This window comes from Myotis myotis, unplaced genomic scaffold, assembly GCF_014108235.1.
Source record: "Myotis myotis isolate mMyoMyo1 unplaced genomic scaffold, mMyoMyo1.p scaffold_m19_p_10, whole genome shotgun sequence".
In the NCBI taxonomy this organism is placed as follows: Eukaryota; Metazoa; Chordata; class Mammalia; order Chiroptera; family Vespertilionidae; genus Myotis; species Myotis myotis.
The window spans coordinates 532,791-554,981 of NW_023416314.1; the positions used below are offsets into that span (position 1 = coordinate 532,791).

The 22,191-nt window shown below is 52.1% G+C and overlaps 1 protein-coding gene across 6 annotated transcripts; it reads right to left on the minus strand.

Annotated features, from left to right (window-relative positions):
- Positions 1–8,515: 8,515 nt before the first annotated feature.
- Positions 8,516–21,907, minus strand: LOC118664212 (uroplakin-2). Of its 6 annotated transcripts, none has more exons than XM_036324080.1 (9): positions 21,778–21,907; positions 21,197–21,328; positions 20,907–21,045; positions 20,482–20,552; positions 11,314–11,388; positions 10,962–11,212; positions 10,521–10,744; positions 9,253–9,473; positions 8,692–8,786 (listed from the first exon to the last, which is right to left on the minus strand). In XM_036324080.1, the coding sequence occupies exons 1-9, from the start codon at positions 21,851–21,853 to the stop codon at positions 8,758–8,760; spliced, it is 1,218 nt and encodes a 405-aa protein (XP_036179973.1). In that variant the 5' UTR covers positions 21,854–21,907; the 3' UTR covers positions 8,692–8,757. The 6 variants fall into 6 exon arrangements, 5 of the variants coding, with proteins under 5 accessions (XP_036179975.1, XP_036179973.1, XP_036179972.1 ...); XM_036324079.1 differs by having other exon boundaries at positions 21,197–21,331; XM_036324078.1 differs by lacking the exon at positions 21,778–21,907 and adding an exon at positions 21,457–21,731.
- Positions 21,908–22,191: the final 284 nt, after the last annotated feature.

Consider the following 22,191-nt stretch of genomic DNA (forward strand, 5'->3'; position numbering starts at 1 on the left):
TAATCTGAACAATAAAGATTTAATTTAAAAAAAAAGAAAAAAAAAGAAAAAAGGTATACAGAAAAACAATATTCATTTAAAAGACTGTGCAAAAGAAAAAATATTGGGAAAAATACACCAACATATTAATATAGTTGTCTGTATGTAATTTTTTTCTAATAAGACTTTCTGTGTTTTCTAAAAATTTTTAAATTGATTTTAGAGAGTGGGGGGAGAGAAAAAGAGAGAGAGAAAATCATCAACTTGTTGTTCCACTTATTTATGCTTTTCATTGCTTGCTTCTTGTATGTGCCCTGACTGGAGATGGAACCCTTAACCTTGGTGTATCGGAGTGAGGCTCTAACCAACTGAGCAATCCTGCCAAGGCTTTTAGGTTTTATATAATAAATAGTATAAATGAAAAAAATCCAATAAACTTAAGTTGAAGATTGTACAACCCAGTGAATATACTAAAAATATTGAATTATACACTTCAAATCAATAAATTGTTTAGCCCTGGCCAGTGTGGCTTGGTTGGAGCATCATCCCATGTACCAGAACAACCAGGGCACATACCTAGAATGTGGGTTCTATCCCTGCAGCTCATACAGGAGGCAACCAATGGATGTATCTCTCTCCCTTCCTCCCTTTCTATTAGTAAAATCAATAAGAGTTCTTCTTTCTTTTTTTGTTAATCCTCACCTGAGGATATTTTTCCATTGATCTTTTAGAGAGAGTGGAAGAGAGGGAAAGACAGAGAGGAACATCGATGTGAGAGAAACATGTAGATTGGTTTGCCTCCTGCACGCGCCCTGACCAGGGCCTGGGACAGGGAGGAGCCCTGCAACCAAGGTACATGCCCTTGACTGGAATCAAACCCGGGAACTGAAAGTCCAATGCTCTCTCCACTGAGCCAAACTGGCTAGGCCAATATAAGTTCTTTAAGACAAAGAGAAAAGCTTTTCAAGTGTGGGAACCTGCCTTGTTCATGTCTGAATCCCTGAAACTAACATAAAGTGGTCTTCTATACATGTTTGTTGAATTAAGTTACTATGAACAGTAATTTCTGTCACATTTAAAACCATATCGAGCATACTGTTTGCTGTTTGTTTTTTTACTCCAAAAATGTATTGTGGATATCTTTCTATAAATACTATCTATATCCTGATGACTCTCAGATGTATTTATACCTTCAGCTCAGCTGTATCGTCTCAACTCTGACTTATACTAGTAACAATTACCTACTTGACATAACCACCCCGATTTCTCAGATTCTAAACAAAACTGCTTAAAAACCTGCTGTTCTTACAGGTTTTCTCTCATCATTCACCCCATTACTCAAACCAAAAATCTGAGTCTTGCCTGGCCAGTGTCGTTCAGTGTTTGATCCTTGCACCCGGAGGCCACTGGTTTGATTCCTCGTCAGGGCACACGATTGGGCTACGGGCTTGATTTCCCCCTGGGGGCGGGAGGCATGCAGGAAGCAGCCAATGGATGTTGATGTTTCCATCGCTCTCTCCCTCTCCCTTCCTTTCTGTCTAAAATCAATAAAAACAAATGAAAACAAAACCAAAAAAACCTGAGTCATTTTTTTCTCTTCCAGCATCCAGTCAATACTACCTCCAAGATTCATCATCCAATCAGCATGCTTCTCTTCATTTCCACTGCCACTGCCCAGGCACGCCTGGCCTACGGCAAGCAGCTCTCCACAGGTCTTCCTGCTCCTGTGTTGGCACCCTACAAGCCACTGTCAGTGAGTGGCTAGATCGGATCTTATTTTTAAAATCGATTGGTCGCCTCCCGTATGTGTCCTGACCAGGGACTGGGAATCGAACCCAAAACCTTTTGGTGCACAGGACAATACTCCAACCAACTGGACAAGTGGCTAAGCATGATTTTTAAAATAAAATCAGGTTATATCATTTCTTCAATTATTTCCCACTGTCCTTGACACCTTTTCTTCCCAGCTTCAGCCTGGATGAAAACGGCGGGAGGACCCATTTTGGGTTTCACCATGTCCCTGGCACCTGGCAAAGGGCCTGGCACATTGAAAACTGAAAACAAATCGTTGTTGAATGAGCGAAAACAGGACGTGGGGGTAGGAGTATACTATTCGATTGGGGGTGACGCGGGGATGGCAGATTTTTCTCAGCATCACTTCCCCACAAAGGCTGTGTTGTGTGGTTCTTTCTTGCGGAACTGTCGCTCTTTTGGACGCACTTGTGACTTAAAGCAGACATTGGCCAGAACTTGGACAGGGATGGGGATGTGCAGATGAAGTGGACAGATTAAGGCCAGCGCAGATGGTGCCCTCTCCTGCGTGGGAGTGGTATAGACCAGGGAGGTAGGAGAGCGGCTCTGGTTGCAGAGTGCTGGGTTCTGGCCCAGAGTGAACGGCACTGATGCCCTGGGCCCTCCCCGTATTCTTCCAGGGGATGCCACATAAAACTAGCATCCTGCCCTGGCCGGTGTGCTCAGTGGTTAGAGCGTTGCCCTGCAGACTGAAGGGCCTCGGGTTAGATTCCGGTCAAGGGCATGTACCTCGGTTGCAGGCTCGATCCCTGGTCCCAGTGGGGGTACGTGGGGGAGTGAACCCATTGATGTGTCTCTCTTGCCTCAATGTCTCTCTTTCTGTCTCTCCCTCGCTCTTCCACTATCTCTAAAAATCAATGGGGAAAAATATCCTCCGGTGAGGATTAACCAAAAACAAAGAACTTAGCATCCAGACAGTCCAGGTGGAGAAAATCAGCACAAAGCATCTGCAGGCAGATTGGGGAAAGGTAGTTCTCCACTTGCTCTAACAGGCGTCTGCGTGTGTCTGTTCTTTTCCTTGGCACCAGTCACTTCTCTTCCCATCCCCTCCCTGCCCTTGTGCCTCTTAGAAGCATCATCCCCCCAACCCCCCATCCCACCCACCCTGCCTCCTGCAGGCAGGGCTGGCTCTGAGCCCTTCTGAAGTACTAGCTGTTATCTAGACCTGGAGACCAGACCCAGTGCTACCCTCCCCTGAGGAGTCCTCCCCACTCCTCCAGAGCGAGCTGCTGCCTGTTAGAGAAGCTGCGAGTGACAATCCACAGCAAACTGCACTCTTACTTCCTAGGCTCTGGGGTTTGGACTCAAACCTGACTTACTCCATTGTCTTGGTCTCACTGATTGCCAGTGTCAGTGTGGGTGGTGCCTCTGAAACAGGGGCTAGGTGGAAAACATTACTTGGTTTCCTGTTTCTCTCTCCCATCATCCTCAACACCCTAGGAATTGAGCCAATTAAAAAAAAATCTTTAGTGTTGAAATTATTACACATGTCCTCTTTTATCCACCCCCACCCACACCCGAGGCCCTCACCACCCCACTGTCTGTGTCCATGGGTTATGCGTATATTAATACAAGGTCTTTGGTTGATCACCTCCCACCCACCCACCTTCCCCCACCTTCCCTCTGAAATTCCGCACTCTGTTCCCTGCTCCCATGTCTCTGGGTCCCCTCTGTTCATCAGTTTATTTTGTTACTTATATTCCACATATGAATGAGATCATGTGATTCATGTCTTTCTCTGACTGGCTTATTTCATTTAGCATGAAACTCATTAATTTCAGAGAGGAAGAGAGAAAGAGAAACATCAATGATAAGAATCACTGATCAGCCCTAGTTGGTTTGGCTCACTGGATAGAGCGTCGGCCTGGGGACTGAAGGGTTCGATTCCAGTCGAGGGTGTGTACCTTGGTTGCAGGCATATCCCCAGTGGGAGGTGTGCGGGAGGCAGCTGATCGATGCTTCTCTCTCATCGATGTTTCTAACTCTTTATCCCTCTCCCTTCCTCTCTGTAAAGGATCAATAAAATATATTTTAAAAAATTAAAAAAAACTCATTGATCAGCTGCCTCTTGCACACCCCCACTGGGGATCAAGCCTGCAATCCAGGCATGTGCCCTGATTAGGAATTGAACCCTGACCTCCTAGTTCATAGGTTGACATTCAATCACTGAGCCATGCTGGCCAGGCTGAGCCAATATTTTGTAAGACCATCTTTACCACCCTGAAATGAATCTTACTGATAAAATAACCTACCTACACATATTATTTTATTTTTTTATTTATTATTATTTTAAATATATTCTTATTGATTTCAGAGAGGAAGGGAGAGAGAGAGAGAGAGAGAGAGAGAGAGAGAAAGGAACATCAATGATGAGAGAGAATCATTAATCTGCTGCCTCTTGCACACCCCACACTGGGGATCGAGCCCACAACCCAGGCATGTGCCCTGATCGGGAATCGAACTATGACCTCCTGGTTCATAGGTTGATGCTAAACCACTGAGCCATGCCAGCTGGGCCACATATAATTTTAAAAAGAGCAATACAGCCCTGACCCGTTTGGCTCAGTGGATAGAGCGTCAGCCTGTGGACTGAGGGGTACCAGATTCGATTCCGGTGAAGAGCATGTGCCTTGGTTGCGGGCACATCCCCAGTGGGGAGTGTGCAGGAGGCAGCTGATCGATGTTTCTCTCTCATCAATGTTTCTCTCTTTCCCTCTCCCTTCCTCTCTGTAAAAAATCAATAAAATACATATTTTTTAAAAAGAGCAATATAGTCTGGCTGGCATGGCTCAGTGGTTGAGCCTCGACCTATGAACCAGGAGGTCACAGTTGGATTCCAGATCAGGGCACATGCCATGGGGCCTGAAGAGGCAGCCAATTAATGATTCTTGGTTAGCATTAATGTGTGTTTTTTTAAAATATATTTTATTATTTTTTACAGAGAGGAAGGGAAAGGGATAGAGAGTTAGAAACATCGATGAGAGAGAAGCAGCGATCAGCTGCCTCCTGCACACCCCCACTGGAGAAGTGCCCGCAACCAAGGTACATGCCCTTGACTGGAACTGAACCTGAGACTCTTCAGTCCCCAGGCCGACACTCTATCCAGTGAGCCAAACTGGCCAGGGCAGCATTAATGTTTTTATCTCCCTCTCCCTCTCCCTCTCCCTCTCCCTCTCTGAAATCAATAAAAATATATTTAAAACAAAAAATAATGGAAAATATGACGATTCTTTTAAAAGTAAAATAAATGGAGCAGTATAATGCTCTCATTGTAATAGGACAGAAAAATGAAGGGAGAACAACTTACAATATCCAATGGATAAACTAGATTTGAAAGCATGAGTTGGAAATTGGCACATACTTCTAGTGATAGCTTAGATTTAAGAGGTATTTTTTTAAATGGCTATTGAAAATACTTTTTCTTTATACTGGCTACCTTGAAATAATAACTATTTATTTATCCATACATTGTGGGAAGTCATCCATTGTCTTCACTACCAGAGGGGTGTGGACAAGGAACCCGGGAGGCTGGTGACCCTTGAAGCCCTGGCAAAGGTCAGAGCTGTGCACTCACTGTTAGTCCAGACGATGGGAGCTGAGGCAACTTCCCCATTTATTATTATGTAAATCCTTGCTGATGGGCTAGTCTGCCTGTTACTGGAAATTGCCGGCCTAAGGGCTATGGGGGTATCCCAGATCAATAAAAGGTTGGTGAGGCCTGAGCACCAGTGGAAGTCCTTCCCCTTGAGTTGGACCTGCCCGCCTGGCCCCCCAGTATTTCCAAATTATTATTTCTTGTCTTGTCTCTTTCATTTGCGTGTGACCCTCTTCCCGATCCTGAACCCTGAACCACGCGGGACATGGAGGGAAACACTCAACAATACATGTAGAATCCCTGAGTACAACAGACCCAAACAGCTTCACCAACACAGGCCTGTGGTGCTTGTGACCTAAATGCGAGGGCAGCTTTGCTATCAGTGATTTTGCCATGGCAGACAACTCTTGGTAAAATTCCAAACCAAACAGTACAGTCTTCATTTTACACAATAGTTGCATTCCTGGGAAATCCCGTGTATATTAAAACGATGCAATCCTTTCTGCTTAGGTGCTTGGCTCAGGTCAGTATAAATGGCCTGAGATATGGGGGTTAGTTCTTCAGGGTGAGAAATTGCCTCCTACCTGAGGCCATCTGACATTCCTGGGTCTAACTTCCAATGTCCACAACACCCCCAAACCCTCTGGGCAGCCATATCCCCCACTCCCACCCCTACCCCTGGCCCCGCACGTGTCCACTTCTGGTATGTGTTTGGGAGTTAACACAGGAGCTTGGCGCAGAGGCGGAGGTGTCCAGGGTGGGACTTGGTATGTCGCCAGACTGTGAAAATCCAGCAAACAGCCTTTCTTCAAAGGCAGGGATGCTGGTCTGGGAGGGCACGGCCCTGCCTTTCCAGGAACCCCACGTTTCAGAGACCAGGGAGTGGCAGTCAGGTTTCACAGTGAGGCAAACTGCAAAGGATTAGGGGGGAATTAGTGGACAGGAAATGAAGGTTACTCCTTAAATAGGATTATAATGACTATCACACTCACAGACATGACAATAAAAATTGAATATACTCCTGAAGGCAGCTTTACGGATTAAACCTGGAAATGTATGTCAATGATGTCTAGTGTGTTGTAAGTCCTTGATGTTAATATGCTGGACATAGGACTTCCACTTTCCCTTATTCTATTTAGATCTTAAATCAAATCTGCATTTTTAGTATCCTCATTTTGCATACAAAAGATGCCAAAGTTCAGTCTGGCCGGCGTGGCTCAGGGGTTGAGCATCGACCTATGAATCAGGAGGTCACGGTTCGATTCCCAGTCAGGCACATGCCTGGGTTGCAGGCTCCATCCCAGTAGGGATCTCATCATGGATGTTTCTATCTCTTCGTTTCCATTTCTTTCCGAAATATATATATTCTTTTTAAAAACAGATACAAAGTTCAGAAAAACTGAGAAAACGTGAAGAAGATACCGTGCAGGAGGCCAGCCACCTGCTGAGCCGGGAGTCACAGGTAGACGGCCAGCACGTTGAGGTGCAGGTGACCACTGAGAGCTGTCAAATGCTCAGAGTCGATCCAGGCCACCAGCCTCCTGGAACAGGGAGGGTCCTGACGAGATGACACAATAAACGGAGGGAGAGTAGGGACCGTTTATTTCGCTTCCACTGTGAGCCAGGCTCAGCATGAAGCTGTGCTCCATCCTCTGGTTTTCCACTCCGGCACGAAGAAAGAGGCATCGCGAGCTCATCTTCCTGACCGGAGCTGGAGGTGGTAGAGGAGAGGTGGCCAGGGCGGGACTTGGTATGTCGCCCGCTGAGGGAGTGGCTGCCTGAGGTGGGTCCTTCCGAACAGACCCAGAGCTGTGGCCGGCACACAGGGACGAGGGGGAGACGGCCTCAGCCCCAGCTGCCTGCAGGCCCGGGGAGGCCCTTGACCAGGGGAGCCATTCTCTCAATTCAAGCACCACCCCTGCTACCTCTAGGAGGTGAGATGCCCAGGCCCCTGGGTGGGTGTCTGAGGGAGAGCCGTGTTTCTGTGCAGGCCTATCAGCAACGAGGGGAAAGCAGGAGGGAATGGGACCGGTCAGCTCCGCCCTGGGGAAACCCATTACCTTCAGGACCGTGCTAATGTCTGTGGCATCCAGATACAGCTCTGAGCCTCTTTCCTTTCTTTTTTTTTTTTTTTAAATGAATATTTATTTATTTATTTTAAAATATATTTTATTGATTTTTTACAGAGAGGAAGGGAGAGAGACAGAGAGTCAGAAACATCGATGGGAGAGAAACATCGATCAGCCGCCTCCTGCACATCTCCCACTGGGGATGTGCCCGCAGCCCAGGTACATGCCCTTGACCAGAATTGAACCTGGGACCCCTCAGTCCGCAGGCTGACGCTCCATCCACTGAGCCAAACTGGTTTTGGCTCTTTCTTTTTTTAAAAATATTTTTTTATTGATTTCAGAGAAGGGAGAGGGAGAGAGAACAGAAATATCAATGATGAGAGCGAGTCATGGATCGGCCGCCTCCTGCATGCGCCACACTGGGGGTCGACCCCGCAACCCAGGCCTGTGCCCTGACCGGGAATGGAACTGTGACCTCCTGGTTCATAGGTTGACGCTCAACCCCCGAGCCACGTGGCTGGGCTGACCACGTTCCTGTCTTACTTGCCCCTTATTCCCCTCAGACCTGAGGCCGGTAGCCGGCCCAACCCTGAGCATGGCCTCCCAGGACCAGGAAAGTCACACTTGGCTGGGTCTGCAGCCGCTAAGGACTGGAACCCACGCGTGCTCGGCTTTTGCTGAGGGTGTGGTGAGGACCCTCAGTGTTTCAGGGGGAAAGGAGCCTGACTACTCCCTTTTCCAAGAAAGTGTTTCCTCTCATCTTTCTCGCTGTCCTGAGGGAGTGGTGCTTTGGGGGTCTTTTACGGGGCTGCCTGCTACGAGCTAGCATCTCCCACGACGGTCCTCATCCCCCAGAAACGTGGGAATTGTGCCCGACCGGCATGGCTCAGTGGTTGAGTGACGACCTATGAACCCGCTCAGGGCACTGTGGGCTTGATCCCCAGTGGTGGGCCTGCAGGAGGCAGCTGATCAGTGACTCTCATAATTGATGTTTCCATTTCTCCCTTTTCCTTCCTCTCTGAAGTTAATAAAAATATATTTAGAAAGGAAAGGTGGGAATTGCACCAGGATCCCAAAGACGGTAAGTATTTTCTTCCTTTGAGGAGAGGAAGAGTATGGGACCCCTTTGCTGCACACCAGACCACTGGCCCATTGCCTCTGGGGCATCCATCAGCTCTGAGGACACCCCATTCCCAACCTCAGAGCTCACCTCCCCTTCCCCTCCCCCCTCCTCAGAGACCACACACACACTACTGCTGCAGGGAACTTTAATACGGCACACGCTGCCTCTCCGCCTTGGACTTACAGGTCAAAGAGGAAGGGCATCACACCTGTAAGAGAAGAAGAGTCAGAGGAGCCCGCCGCCCTGCAGGTGCTGCCCCGAGCCCGGAGCCTCACAGGTGGTTTCTCTCTGAGTGAGGAGCTCCTCAGACCTTTTCCTAGAGCAGCGGAGCCTCAGAATCTGCATCCTGGTGTCCAGCAGAGAAAAAGCCCCTTTTGCTCACCATCTCTCATGCCAGGCCCGACACTGTGGCCACCATGTCCCCAGGCTGCTGGCCTGTGAGTAGCACCAATGGCATCTGAGCTGTTTCCCCATCAACTCCCTGGACCCAAGTCCCACACTTGTGGGTGGGTCCCACCTAAGGCAGCACCCGCCCCCCACCCCATCTCAGACCTGCTATCCTCTCCCCTTCCTCCCGTGGCGTGTTTCCTTCCTTGCACATGCAGCCTCGGGCCAGGATCTTCAGCCCCCCCCCCCCACACACACACACACACACCGTGAGGCGGGCCGCGCACCTGGCTGGCTCATGCACTGCTGGATCCTTTCCAGCTGCTCGGAGGACAAGGCCCCGGCCTCCTCCTCGAAGCGGCGGCGTCCCTCCTCCGTCAGCTTCCAGAGGCAGGCCCCGGCCGGCGTGCTGGCCCGAACTTTCTCAAAGCTGGCTCGGAAGCAGAGGTTGTGGCGGATGGTGTTCTTCCAGCCCTCAGGCGCCGTCCGGAAGAAGGGGAAATGCTGTCTGAGGACAGGGCCCGTGAGGACAGGCGCTTTCCTAGGCCCGCCCTGTCCTTGAGCATGTCTCCCCAGGGGCCAGGACCCTCAGCCCTCCCTCCAGGGGAAGGCTCTTTGCTGGTTGTGCCCGTGGCAAAACCTCCACCTGGTATATGGTGGGTACAGACCCTCGTCTTTTCAATGAGGCCCTTTCCTGCCCCGACCCTAGGCTCCCTAGCCTCCCTCCCTCTGAGAACTGGGGACCTTGACTTGCAACAGCAACCGAGTGTAAATTAGGCCAACCAACTCCTGGAGGAGGCAGCCTGGTCAAGGAGGGATACCACTCGAGGATGAATATTCTGAGGCTCTTCTGCTCTAGGAAGAGGTCTGAGAGGCCCCACACGCGTGTGTGCATGACCACCAAAGCTCTAGGTGAGTCCCTTCTCCGTGATGTGCCCGGGGTACCGGGAGCTGTCCCAGCAGTACTGTCCACAGCGAAAGCATGGGGGAGACTGTTGGGGAACCCAGACTTTATACTAGATGATCTTTAGAGGGAGGTGGGTGAATTTGTCACCCAGGGGAATTTATGTTTTAAAGAACTAAGATGAAACCCGGCCAGTGTGGCTCAGTGGTTGAGCATCGACCAGGAGGTCATGGTTCAATTCCTGGTCAGGGCACAGTTCCGGGTTGTGGGCTCGATCCCCAGTGTGGGGCGTGCAGGAGGCAGCCAGTCAATGATTCTCTCTCATCATTGATGTTTCTATCTCTCTCTCCCTCTCCCTTCCTCCCCCAGCAGCTCGGAGGGGGAATCAATAAAAATATATTTTAAAAAAAAAAGAACTAAGATGTAAAAAGAATCGAGTTTTCGAATGTGAGAGCGGATGGAGGTGGATGTCTTCCCTACATGTGATATGTGGACACACATCTAGGGACAACCCAGAACCAGTGCCTGGGGGAGGAGCTGAGAACACACCTGTCCTCCTGGGTCTGCAGCAGCCAAGGGCTGGGTGGACTGGAAGGTTGCAGACCAGGGGCCCCACCCCTCCCCCTCCTCACGGCCCCGCACGGCACATACCGGGTGAAACTGTAGATCTGCTGCACGTTGAGGCCGCAGGGGGGACTGTTTCTTAGTGCCAGTGCTATGAGGTGGAAGTAATTGAGGGGGGGCCGGGGCCAGGGCCTCCCCTCCTGGCTGGTGGCTTGCCGGAGCCTCCGACTCTGGAGGGGGGCCCTTTTGTGCGGGGACAGGAGAGCCACAGAGGAGCGGCCGTGCTGGTCCTTAGCCTCCTCTTCTGTGACCTAGAGGAGTACAGAGCAGGAACTGGTCCTGACTCCATGGCCTGTCCTCGGGTGCAGTGGCGGGAAGGGGCCGTGGTGCAGGCCATCATCTGGACTGGTCCCCAACCCAAGGGCACAGCTGGTTTCTGAGCCCATGAACCCTGTGGTCCCTGAACACCAGAACTCTGCGATGCATCATCCCTTTGCCCATCCCGCCTGCAACCCCAGAGACCCCCACCTCTGAGCTGCTGGGGGAAGAAGGGAGTTGCTGCCGAGGGGGAGACTGCTCCCTGGAGGACGCAGGCAGCAGCTCCACGGCATGGACCTTTGAGCAGTGGGCACAGTCTTCCTCTTTCGGGGGCAGCGGAGGGGAGGGGAGTATGCTGGTCAAGCCCTCCCCCTTCCTGGGCTGTGAGACCTCCAGCTTTCCAGGGGGAAACACGATGTTGGGGTTCACCCACATCCACAGGTTGGGCTCAGTGTCTGGACCTGTGCGGAGAGAAAGCAGTTTGGGCGCCTTAGCTCACGGCGTTGGGGGTCCACCCCAGGCCTTGGAGTCACCACGCCAGAGCACTCACTTCCACACTCACCATCTTCATCAGGGGAGGGGCTTTTCCTCACAGGCAGTCGTGGTGGCTCAACCACATGGAGTCTGTATCTGGCAACTGGCAAAAGACAGACAGAAGAGGGTCAAAATGTCCCAGGACTTCCACTGTGGTCCCAGGGCCCTGGGCTCTGAGGCTTGTGGGAGGGGCCGTAAGCCCTGCGTGGGGAGATGTGACCCCATATTCTACTAGTTTTTCCTTCCTTCTTGGACCTCATGCACCTTTGCGTTCTTCTCTTCTCACACCGTGTACACTGTCCCTGAAGGATCTGATGAGCGCCTGTGGCTTCAGTCACCTTCTATAAACTCAAATCTTTATCCAGACTTCTCTACTAGCTCTTTGTTTAAAAAAAAATATTTTAAAATTGATTTCAGAGAGGAAGGGAGAGGGAGAGAGAGATAGAAACATCAATGATGAGAGAGAATCACTGATTAGCTGCCTCCTGGACGCCCCCCTGGGAATTGAGCCCGCGCTGTAACCCCAGCATATGCCCTGACTGGAATCAAACCCAGGACCCTTCAGTCTGCAGGTGGACACTCAATCCATTGAGCCAAAGCTGCTAGGTCTGACATCATTTCTAAAATTAAACTCCAATTTATTTTTTATTTATTTATTTTTTAGAAGCTGTTTTTTTTTTTTAATTTTTTTATTGATATTTTACAGAGAGGAAGGGAGAGAGATAGAGAGTTAGAAACATCGATCAGCTGCCTCCTGCACACTCCCTACTGGGGATGTGCCCACAACCAAGGTACATGCCCTTGACCAGAATTGAACCTGGGACCTTCCGTCCGCAGGCCAACGCTCTATCCACTGAGCCAAACCGGTGAGGGCTAAACTCCAATTTAAAAATAAATAAAACTAAACTCCATCTTCCTCCTGGGCTCCTGTTTCAGCACGTGGCCCCAGCTCTTACCCAGCCTTTCAGGCCAGGCACTTGGAAATCGCTCTGACTCTTCTCTGTCCCGGACAGCCACAGCAAATCAACGGTCAAGTCTGAGCATCCTAGTCCAGGCCGTGACCCAAAGGGCCCGTCTATCAGTTTATCCTCTTTTCTTTAACTGATCGTATGACAGTTTGAATGATTGCCCGAACAGGGGAACCCAATCTTGTCAGCCTGCGGGAAAGCTTTGAAATGGCTTTCCATTGCCTTCGGGCCAAGTCTAAAGATACTCCTTGAGAATGTCCAACATTCTTCCCAGGTCCTCCACCATCTCCCACAGACCACACTCTCGATCCCAGGCCTTCCTACAAGCTGTTTCTTTAGCCAGAAACACTCTTCCTTCTTCCTGTTTACACGGTTCATTGCGATTGTGGACGAAAGGAGCCACGTGCTAAGCTGACAGCTCAGGGGAGGCCGCATGGCGGGCTTGCAAACTCAGAGACCTAAAGTCACCACAAAGGATGGTCTGAAATTACACTTGAACTAAAAGCAGTGATGATGGGTAGTCACCTCCTAGGCCGGTATCTTCACTGACCAGGTCAACCTTTCCCTTCACTGAGCCTCTGTCTTTTTGCCTCTATGATAACATACCCTTGAAATGTCTGGGTAACTTGTAACTTCCCTTTTTCCGGACCCCTTGGGGCACAACCTAATGTGCTGTACGCCCAGCACTGTTATCATGTTAATTGTTGACTGTTAGCTATCCTTTACTTTTTATTCAATCACAGAGGTTTCCCGCTTTCCTTTCTCCCGCCTCCCTAGTCTACTGCCAACGGCTTTCCTGTCACCCACCTTCCTCCCTCCTTGGATTGCAATGTGTACATACAGGTGTAACCCGCCCTCTCCGGGAGCACGATCCTGCTTCCCGGCAGTTGTCGACAGTTTGGCTCAAATAAACTCACAAAATTCTTTCCATGTTAAAATGTTTTCAGGTTGACACCATCAGGCTTCTCCACCGCTTCCCCGAACCACATGGGCCGGGCTCTGTTGTGCTAGATCCAATTGTCAGCCCATGCTCACCAGGCCTCAGCAGCATTCCTCTCAGCTAGCCATGCCTTCCTTGCAACACTCACTTCAGGGGTGGGTGGTTTCCCAAGATTTTTCATGGTCCTTTCCTCGGGGCTTGCTGGTTATCTCTCTTCTCTCCAATCTCTTTACAATGTGATGGCCCCAGGGCTCATCCTCGTTCCTTCTCTCTTCTCACCTCTATACCAGACTTTCAAAATCCATACCTGCCGTCCACACCTCCAGAACTCCAGACATATAGTTACCTGCTTACTCAACATTTCTACCTGGATATGGAAAAAGCATTTCAGCTCAGCCTGTCCAGAACAGAATTCCTAGTTTCTTCCTAAGCCTGTTCTACCGAAGCTTCTCTCAGTAGAAAGCAACTCCATTCTTCCACTTATTTAGCCAAACACTTGGGAGGAATCACCCTCTAACGTCTCTTACACCACACATCCTCTCTACCCTAGACCTAGCTGGTCTACCTTCTCATCACATCCTCTACTACCATCCTGGTGGCCCAGTCTAGCATCATCTATTGTTTGAATAACTATAATAGCTTTCCAGTAACTAGTCTCCTGGTTTCTACGATCCTATAATTTGTTTTCTTTTTGTGTGTGTTAATCCTCACCTGAGGGTATGTTCCCATTTAGTTGTTTTTTTTAAAAAGTATTTTTAATGATTTCAAAGAAGGGAGAGGGGGAGAGAGAAACATTAATGGTGAGAGAATCATTGATTGGCTGCCTCCTGCATGCCCCACACTGGGGATAGAGCCTGCAACCAGGGCATGTGCCCTGCCCGAGAATTGAACCCTTACCTCCTGGTTCATAGGTAGAAAGTCAACCACTGAGCCACACCAGCTGGGCTCCAGTGATTTTTAGAGAGTGGAAAGGATGGGGAGAGACAGAAAGAAACATCGATGTGAGAGAGACACATCGAATGGTTGCTACCAGAGCTGGGAATCTAGCCTGTAACTGAGGTATGTGTCCTTGACCAGAATTGAACCCGGGACCTTCAGTCTGTAGGCCAGGGGTGGGCACACTTTTTGACTCGAGGGCCACAATGGGTTCTTAAACTGGACCGGAGGGCCGGAACAAAAGCATGGATGGAGTGTTTGTGTGAACTAATATAAATTCAAAGTAAACATCATTACATAAAAGGGTACGGTCTTTTTTTTTTTTAGTTTTATTCATTTCAAACGGGCCGCAGTTTGCCCACAGCTGCTGTAGGCCAATGCTCTATCTGCTGAGCCAACCAGGGAACGCCCAGTTTCTTTATGTGTACAGTGTACCCACGGCACAGCAGCCACAGTGATCTTCTCAGACTATAGACCATGCCAGATCAGCTACATAACTAGCGGAGCTCCTTGTAAAAAATTTATTAAAAATCTCGACAGTTACAGCAGCGCATTGAATTAAGTATAGTCATCCTATGCAACCACACAGGTCACACGCTCATGAGCTGGTGACTGTCTCCTCTGCTCAAAACCTTCCAAACATGCCACACCTCACTCACAGTCGACCCGATGTCCTTAAAGGGGAAGGCAGCTCTTCCTAGTCTCCAGGCCACACCTGTAGCCTCTTCATTTCCTTCACCCAGCAGCACGGGCCTCCTCACTGCTCCTCACACCCTCCGGGCATATTCCTTCCTAGTGGCTTTTGTACTGGCGATTCCTCCTGCCTGGAAACTCCCTCTAAATGTGGTTCTCTTGGCTCTGTCTCACCTCCTTCCACTCGATGCGCAAATAGTATGTTCCCAATGAAGCCAACCTGGTGCCCTGTTTAAACTGCAGCTGCCACCACCTCCCTGCCCCCCATTCCGAGCCCTTCTTACCGTGTCCTTTCCCCTCTCCCAGGCATCACCTCTTAACACACGAGTGAGCACATAACTAGTGGGTTGTCTGTTGCAGGGGAACGGAAGCTCCATGGCAGCGGGTCCGTTTCTTTCATTATGGATCAGGAGCTGTGCCTAGCAAATCGGAGGCGCTCGCTGAATATTCCTCGGATCAGTGACCACAGGGAACGGCCATCAGCACTGCTATGTGGTGGCGAAGAGTTGGAGGCGATCTGGTCTCCTTCCTCAAGTGCAGAGTGAGCATCTGCAGAGGGTAGGCTACTGCACAACCGTCACACACAGGGGACCAGGTCTAGTTAGCAACCTGAATAGCTCTCCAAAGAAATGTGATATCACCCGGCCCGCGGCTCAGCTATGAGCCAGGAGGTCGCGGTTTAATTCCCCGGGTTGTGGGCTCCATCCTCAGTGGGGCGTGCAGGAGGCGGCTGATTCTCGCTCATCATTGATTGATGCTTCTCTCTCTCCCTCTCCCTTCCTCTCTGAAATCAATAAAAATAGATTAAAAATAAAAAAGAAACCCCTCTCTCTACCACATGAGGACACAGCAAGAAGAGGACCAGGACGAGTCTTCACAGAAAACAAAAAGAACACAAGGTGGTAAGGGGGACGATGAGCATTATGTAAATGAGGGTAACAAAGGAATGCTAAACAGCTGGTACAGAGACGCTGGCCTAACACCATCGCCTCGGCTGGGCAAACACAGGGCGGGCAGGGCAGGTGGGGCGGTGACCCAGGGGAGCCGGTGAGTCCCAGTCCTTGGCCCCGACAGGTGGCCAGGGCGCACCGGGACAGGAGCTGGTCGCCTCAACTCCCTGCACCCCGACGCCGGCCTGCCCTCGGCCAGTGGGGAGCCCTCTAAGCGCCAGACCGGGGGCTCAGGCGGGACCCAGCCACGGCGGGACCGTCCTCACCGCCTCTCACGGGAGAAGCGTGGCCAACCATGTGCGCCCGGGGGCAGGGCGGGGGCGGCCTGGAAGGTCCCGTCGGGCGGGCCGAGCGCAGGCGCCCGGGGCGGCTCCGGGCAGGGGGCCTCCAGCTAAGGGCGCGGCCCCCACGCCAGGCTGTGGTGGGCTCGCCCGACGGACCCACAGCGGGCCCCCTGGCCTGCCCCACCCCCCACCGCCCGGACCCCCGCAGGCTCACGGTTCTGCTCGGCGGGGGGCAGGTGCGCGGTGGTGCTGGCCAGGAAGCACTCGTTGCCCATGTCCCAGTCCCGCAGCCCCGGGACCTGGCCGTGGAGGCCGGCCCAGAGGTCCAGGCGCTGCAGCCGCAGGTCCACCTTCGGAGCAGCCCGGCCCGTGGGCGGGAAGAGGCCGAGGCCCGCGCAGCTGCCTCCAATCCCGCGTGATTGGGTCGGGGCGGCCTCGGCCCGCGCCCCCGGACCCACGGCACCTGCGCTCCGGCCGCTGCGCTCGCCCCTTCCCGCTGCGTTTGCACAAACCTCCCTCTGCTGAGTTCGTCTAAGAATGACTCCGAGACAGTATTAACTTCCTACAAGTTCCGGTTGGTTTTAAGGCTTATCCGAGATCGAGTCTGTAGAACATCGTGGAGATGGGATTAAATGGTGCTTTTTTAAATTTATGGATTTCAGAGAGGAAGGGAGAGGGAGAGAGAGAGAGAAACATGAATGATGAGAGGGAATCAGGGATCGGCTGCCTCCTGCAGGCCCCACACTGGGGATCCAGCCCTCAACCCAGGCTGTGCCCTGACCGGAATCGAACCCTGACCTCCTGGTTCATAGGTCCACACTCAACCACTGAGCCACGCTGGCCAGGCTTAAATTTTGTTTTTAATAACTTAAAATTTATAGAAAAATCCTAAGAATACTATAAAAACTCCTGTATACCTAAATATTGTAATTTAGCAATTACACTACTGACATTTAATCACATTTAATTTTCTTTCCATATATATATATATATATATATATATATATATATATATATAGTATTTTTTCTGAGCTGTTTAAGAGTATTTGTAGCCCTAACCGGTTTGGCTCAGTGGATAGAGCGTTGGCCTGCGGACTCAAGGGTCCCAGGTTCGATTCTGGTCAAGGGCATGTACCTTGGTTGCAGGCACATCCCCAGTGGGGAGTGTGCAGGAGGCAGCTGATGGATGTTTCTCTCTCGTCGATGTTTCTGGCTCTCTATCTCTCTCCCTTCCTCTCTGTAAAATATCAATAAAATATATTTTTTAAAAAAGAGTATTTGTAGATATCATGCCTCTTTACCATTAAAGACTTCAGTGTGTATTTCCTAAAAACAAGGATATTGGCTTACATAACCAGGAAATCAGAAATGAGAACATTGTCGCAATAATATCCTTTTCTTGTTGTTGTTAATCCTCACCCGAGGGTGTTTTTCCATTCATTTTTAGAGAGAGTGGAAGAGAGGGAAAGACAGAGAGAAAACCTCAGTGTGAGAGAAACACACCGATTGGTTGCCTTCTGTGTGAGCCCGATCAGTGCCCGGGCCAGGGAGGAGTTTGCAACCAAGGTACGTGCCCCTGAGTGGAATCGAACCCAGGACCCTTTGGTCCAAAGGCCAGCACTCTATCCATTGAGCAAGCCAGCCAGGGCCCAATGATATCCTTTATATAAATTTGGTTTTGACTCTGGCCGAGTAGCTCAGTTGGTTGAACTGTCCTCCCAATGCACCAAGGTTGCAGGTTCCATCCCAGGTCAGGGCACATACAGTAATGCAACCATTGAATGCATAAATAAATGAACAAATCTATGTCTTCACTCCTACCCTCCTTCCCTCCCTCTATTTCTATAAAAATCAATTGAGAAATTTGTTTTCTGGCCTGGCCGGTGTAGCTCAGTGGTTGAGCATTCACCTATGAACCAGGAAGCCACAGTTCAATTCCTGGTCAGGGTGTGGTGGCAGAATGCACAGGAGAATGATGAGCCAGCTCTGAGGGAGGAACGTTTAACCTTTACTTTGCAGGTCCAGGGGAATTCTGGATCCACAGCCTGAACTGAACTGGTTGGGAGGCTCTGATCTATATATCACCTCATGTGGCGGCCCCTGAGGATCCCCGCAGCTCCACCCACGTCAGCTGTGGCGGGCCCTGGGGTTAGGTTCTGTAGCTCCGCCCAGGTCAGTCAGAGTGGGGGAGTAAGACTACAGTTTTAACCAGATGCTGAACTAGGGTACACCCCCCCCCACCCCATTTTCCTTTTCAGGTGTGGCTCACTGGATAGAGCGTTGGCCTGCAGACGAAAGGGTTAGGTTCGATTCTGATCAAGGGCAGGTACCTCTGTTGTAGGCTCCTCCCCGGCCCTGGCGCTGGTCTACAAGCGTACAGGGGGCAACCCATGGATGTGTCTCTCTCACATCGATGTTTCTGTCTGTCTCTCCCTCTCTCTTCCACTCTCTCTAACATCAATGGGAAAATATCCTCCGGAGAGGATTAAAAAATGTTTTTAAGTGAATGAGGTAACTGCTCTTTTCCCTCAGTTACCACACTGTCCTGCTCTTGTCTCTGTCCCCAGGTTATACGTCTGCTCCCTCCTTCTAGAGCAGTGATGGCGAACCTTTTGAGCTCGGCGTGTCAGCATTTTGAAAAGCCCTAACTTAACCCTGGTGCCGTGTCACATATAGAAATTTTTTGATATTTGCAACCATAGTAAAACAAAGATATTTTTGATATTTATTTTATATATTTAAATGCCATTTGCAAAAAAAAAATCAACCAAAAAAATGAGTTCGCGTGTCACCTCTGACACACGTGTCATAGGTTCGCCATCACTGGTCTAGGGCCTCCCAGCCTCTTCTCCATTCCCCCACTTCCAGGACTGGCCTCCTGGTGGCCCTCTGTCTCTCCCTAGTAAGAGCCTCCAATCGCTTCCCCTGTCCCTGCCAGCTGGCACCCGTGCCACCCACCCACAGGTCCCCTCATGGCACACCAGCCCCTGGCTGGGGGCTCGCTGCGGAGGGTGCACAGCCCCACAGCTAGGTGTGGGTCTGAGGACTCTGACTCCTGAGTTCCCTCCTCTGGCCCCTTCCTGTCTCCTCAGGAGCTGAGCTACAGGGCAGGGAGGGGCCTGGAAGCGCCCGGCAGCCTGGACGCAGAATCTGTCGCCTCAGGCCAAAGTGGGGGCCGCAGACGGGAAACATGTGCAGCAGAGGCAGCAGCCAACTTAATTAATTTATTTTTTAAACATATTTTTTATTAATTTCAGAGAGAAAGGGAAAGGAAGAGAGAGAGAGGTGAGAGCAAAATATGGATCAGCTGCCTCATGTCCACCCCCTGTTGGGGATCAAGCCCGTAACTTGGGCATGTGCCCTGACTGGGACTTTGGGGCACAGGATGCCCAACCAACTGAGCCACTTTATTGTCGGAGCTCAGTGCACTGGGTGGGGGCGGAATTGTTGTTGGAGGCAATTAAGGAAGTGAAAGGGGAGGAAACTCCATTCTGACAGGAGCAGGGTGAGGAAGAGGACAGGGAGAGCTGGGAAAGGGAGGCCTGGAGACAAGGGGTGGAGCAAAGGGAGGAGGGCGAGGGGAGCTAAGGCACCAAGGAGCCAGACCAGTGATGAGGACGGGAACAGGCCGGCTTGTCTCGAGCAAAGGCCCAGCTCTGGACTGGAGAGCTGGCCAGTGCTGACCTACTGGCCGAGCCCCCTGTGCCCACTCGGCCTCCTCACTTCCGGGCGCCCAGTGCCAGGGCCACGATGAAGCCCACGACCAGCAGGAACATGGCGACGGACAGCAGCACCGTGATGACCACCATGCCCCCCGTGCGGGCCATCCCCAGCCCAATGGAGGCCCCCTTGCGTCCTGTGGGGGGAAGCCGGCAGGTCTGAGGGCACTCAGCTTGCTGCCTCCTCCAGCCATTCCGCCAGGCGCCCTTTCATCTGCCTATTCAGCCAGCGTCCAACGGCCATCCCAGGGATCCAGACATCCACCCAGTAACCGTCTAGGGAGCAACTCCTGCACCACTCACGTCACTCACGGAGGCTACAGAAATCAATTGCACCCGGTCCCCCCACAGAGAACCTTCAGTTCAGCAGGAAGATGAGTCAACACAGTGAAAATGTCCAGGGCTGGCCCTGGCTGGGTGGCTCAGTTGGTTAGAGCGCTGCCCCAATACGCCAAGGGTGCGGGTTTGATCCCCAGTCAGGGCACGTACAAGAAGCAACCAATGAGTGAATAAATCAGTGGAACAACAGATCAATGCCTCTCTCTCTCTCTCATCAATCAATTAAAAATAAATAAAATAAAATGCCCAGGGCTCGGTGCTAGGATAGAGGGGGGCAAAGGCGCCATGGGAGCCCCAGGGGGGCTGGCGGCGCTGGGAAGGGCCAGGGGGGTCTGCGGCTGGAGCTGAGAGGGAGTGGGTTACTCACGCGGAAGGGTGGACATGGGGACCTCTCGGCTGGACTCAGTGGCTGTCCCCTTCTGCACCCGGTAGGAGACGCTTTTGGGGGGGAGGGTTAGGAGAGAAAGGAGAGAGGATCCTCAGGGGGCGTCTGGGACTTGGGAGAAGAGGGGCATCAGCCAGGTCTCCCCATTTGCCTCCACGGTGCCCCCTCTGGGAGAAGCCTGTTTTTTTTTTATTCTTTAAATATATTTTTATTGATTTCAGAGAGGAAGGCAGAGGGAGAGAGAGACATCCATAAGAGAGAAACACTGATTGGCTGGAGAGGCCCGTTCATGAGCCTTTAGCTATGACCACATCCCCAGGGTGACCACATCCCACCACGACCGCCACCTGCCAGGACCCGGCACCCCCTCGCTCCCCCGAGGGCCCAGGCCTGGACCTGGCACCTACTAGTATTTGGTTCCTGGCGCCAGGTTTGTCACCTGGTATGCCCTGAGCCGGGTGACCGTGAAGCCAGCCCCGCTGTCCACCACACTCACCAGCTCCCTTCGCCCACGGCAGGGGGGCACCACAAAGCCGGATGTCACCACTGCGGGGGAATCGGGGTGAAAGGCGGTCAGGCTTCTGGAGGCCCCGAGGAGAAGGGGCAGTTGACAGTGTGGGTCCAGCAGCGGGGTGGGTCGAGGGAAGGCGCGCGCGGGAGCAGGCATGCGGGGGGCGCCAGGGACAGGGGGGCAGACCTGTGCTGTCATTGGCTCTCCGGACCATCAGGGTGGCGTTCCCCCCTGTGAGGTGGCAGGGGGGCAGGGCAACCAGCAGGCTCTCCGCTAGCGCCGGGGACAGCAGGCCGGAGAGGCTTGAGATGTTGAAGACTGCTGGGGTGCCAGGAGGAAGTTAGTTGGCCCCTCACTGTCAGACCTGCCCCCCCCCCACCCCCCCCCCCCGCCTCCCCCCCCTTAGTTGCCTCTCCCACCCTGCGGGCCATTGGCAGAACACGGACCTTTGCTGGTCCGACCGCCAGGTGGCAGGCGCGGGCTGCAGAAGCTGGCTACCCTACAAACCTGCAGATCCAGTGGGCCCAGCCTCACCCCTACCCAGCCTCGGACCCTTCCCGAGGCCACTCTGCCTCCTGGGCCAGGACAAGGACAGGAGTGTGCACTGGCCTCAGTGGCCGATGGCTTCAATGACCGATGACCAGTCACTGCCATCGCCAGTCCCCACCCCCGACTGACCAGATGAGCCCCTCTTTCTGAGTCTGGAAGGCACAGGGGGGCACCACCCCCGTCCAGGCCCAGCCCCCCTCCCCCCAAATGGCAGAGACCTGCAGCCCCCGGGGCCAGGACAACCATCAGGACCAGGGTCAAGGGCAAGGTCCGGCTGGGTAGCAGGGATGCCATAGCTGGGCTGGGAGCTGGAATGGATGCTGGCGGCTGGGGCTTCCCTTCCGGAGGCAAGTGATGCCTTGCCCCTGGGGCTGCCGGTTTTGTCCTGGGGCGGGAGGGGCTGGACAGGAATCTTGTCCAACCTGCCCCTTGGGCTTTCCAGCCTGGGGGGCGGTGCGGGGGGGGGGGGGTTAGACAGGTTTTTCAGGATGGGGAGTGGCCCTCAGGCCCAGAGTAAGCATCTTGGTGGCTTAGTCAGCTGCAGAGGGGGTGGTGGTGGTAACTAAGGTGGGGGGAGGGGTGGAAATCCTCCCTTCTTCTGGGACCCACACCTGGAAGGACACCCGTGGTTT

Bases quoted from the DNA above. Each gene is read 5' to 3' on its own strand.
- LOC118664212 (XM_036324078.1), bottom strand. From the start codon at position 21,664: ATGGCAGTGACTGGTCATCGGTCATTGAAGCCATCGGCCACTGAGGCC. The intron at 20,553-20,906 runs GTAGGTGCCAGG...CCCCCCCAAAAG, and splicing joins GCGCCAGGAACCAAATACTA to CGTCTCCTACCGGGTGCAGA. The intron at 10,745-10,961 runs GTGGGGGTCTCT...GTACTCCTCTAG, and splicing joins CTTCCCCCAGCAGCTCAGAG to GTCACAGAAGAGGAGGCTAA.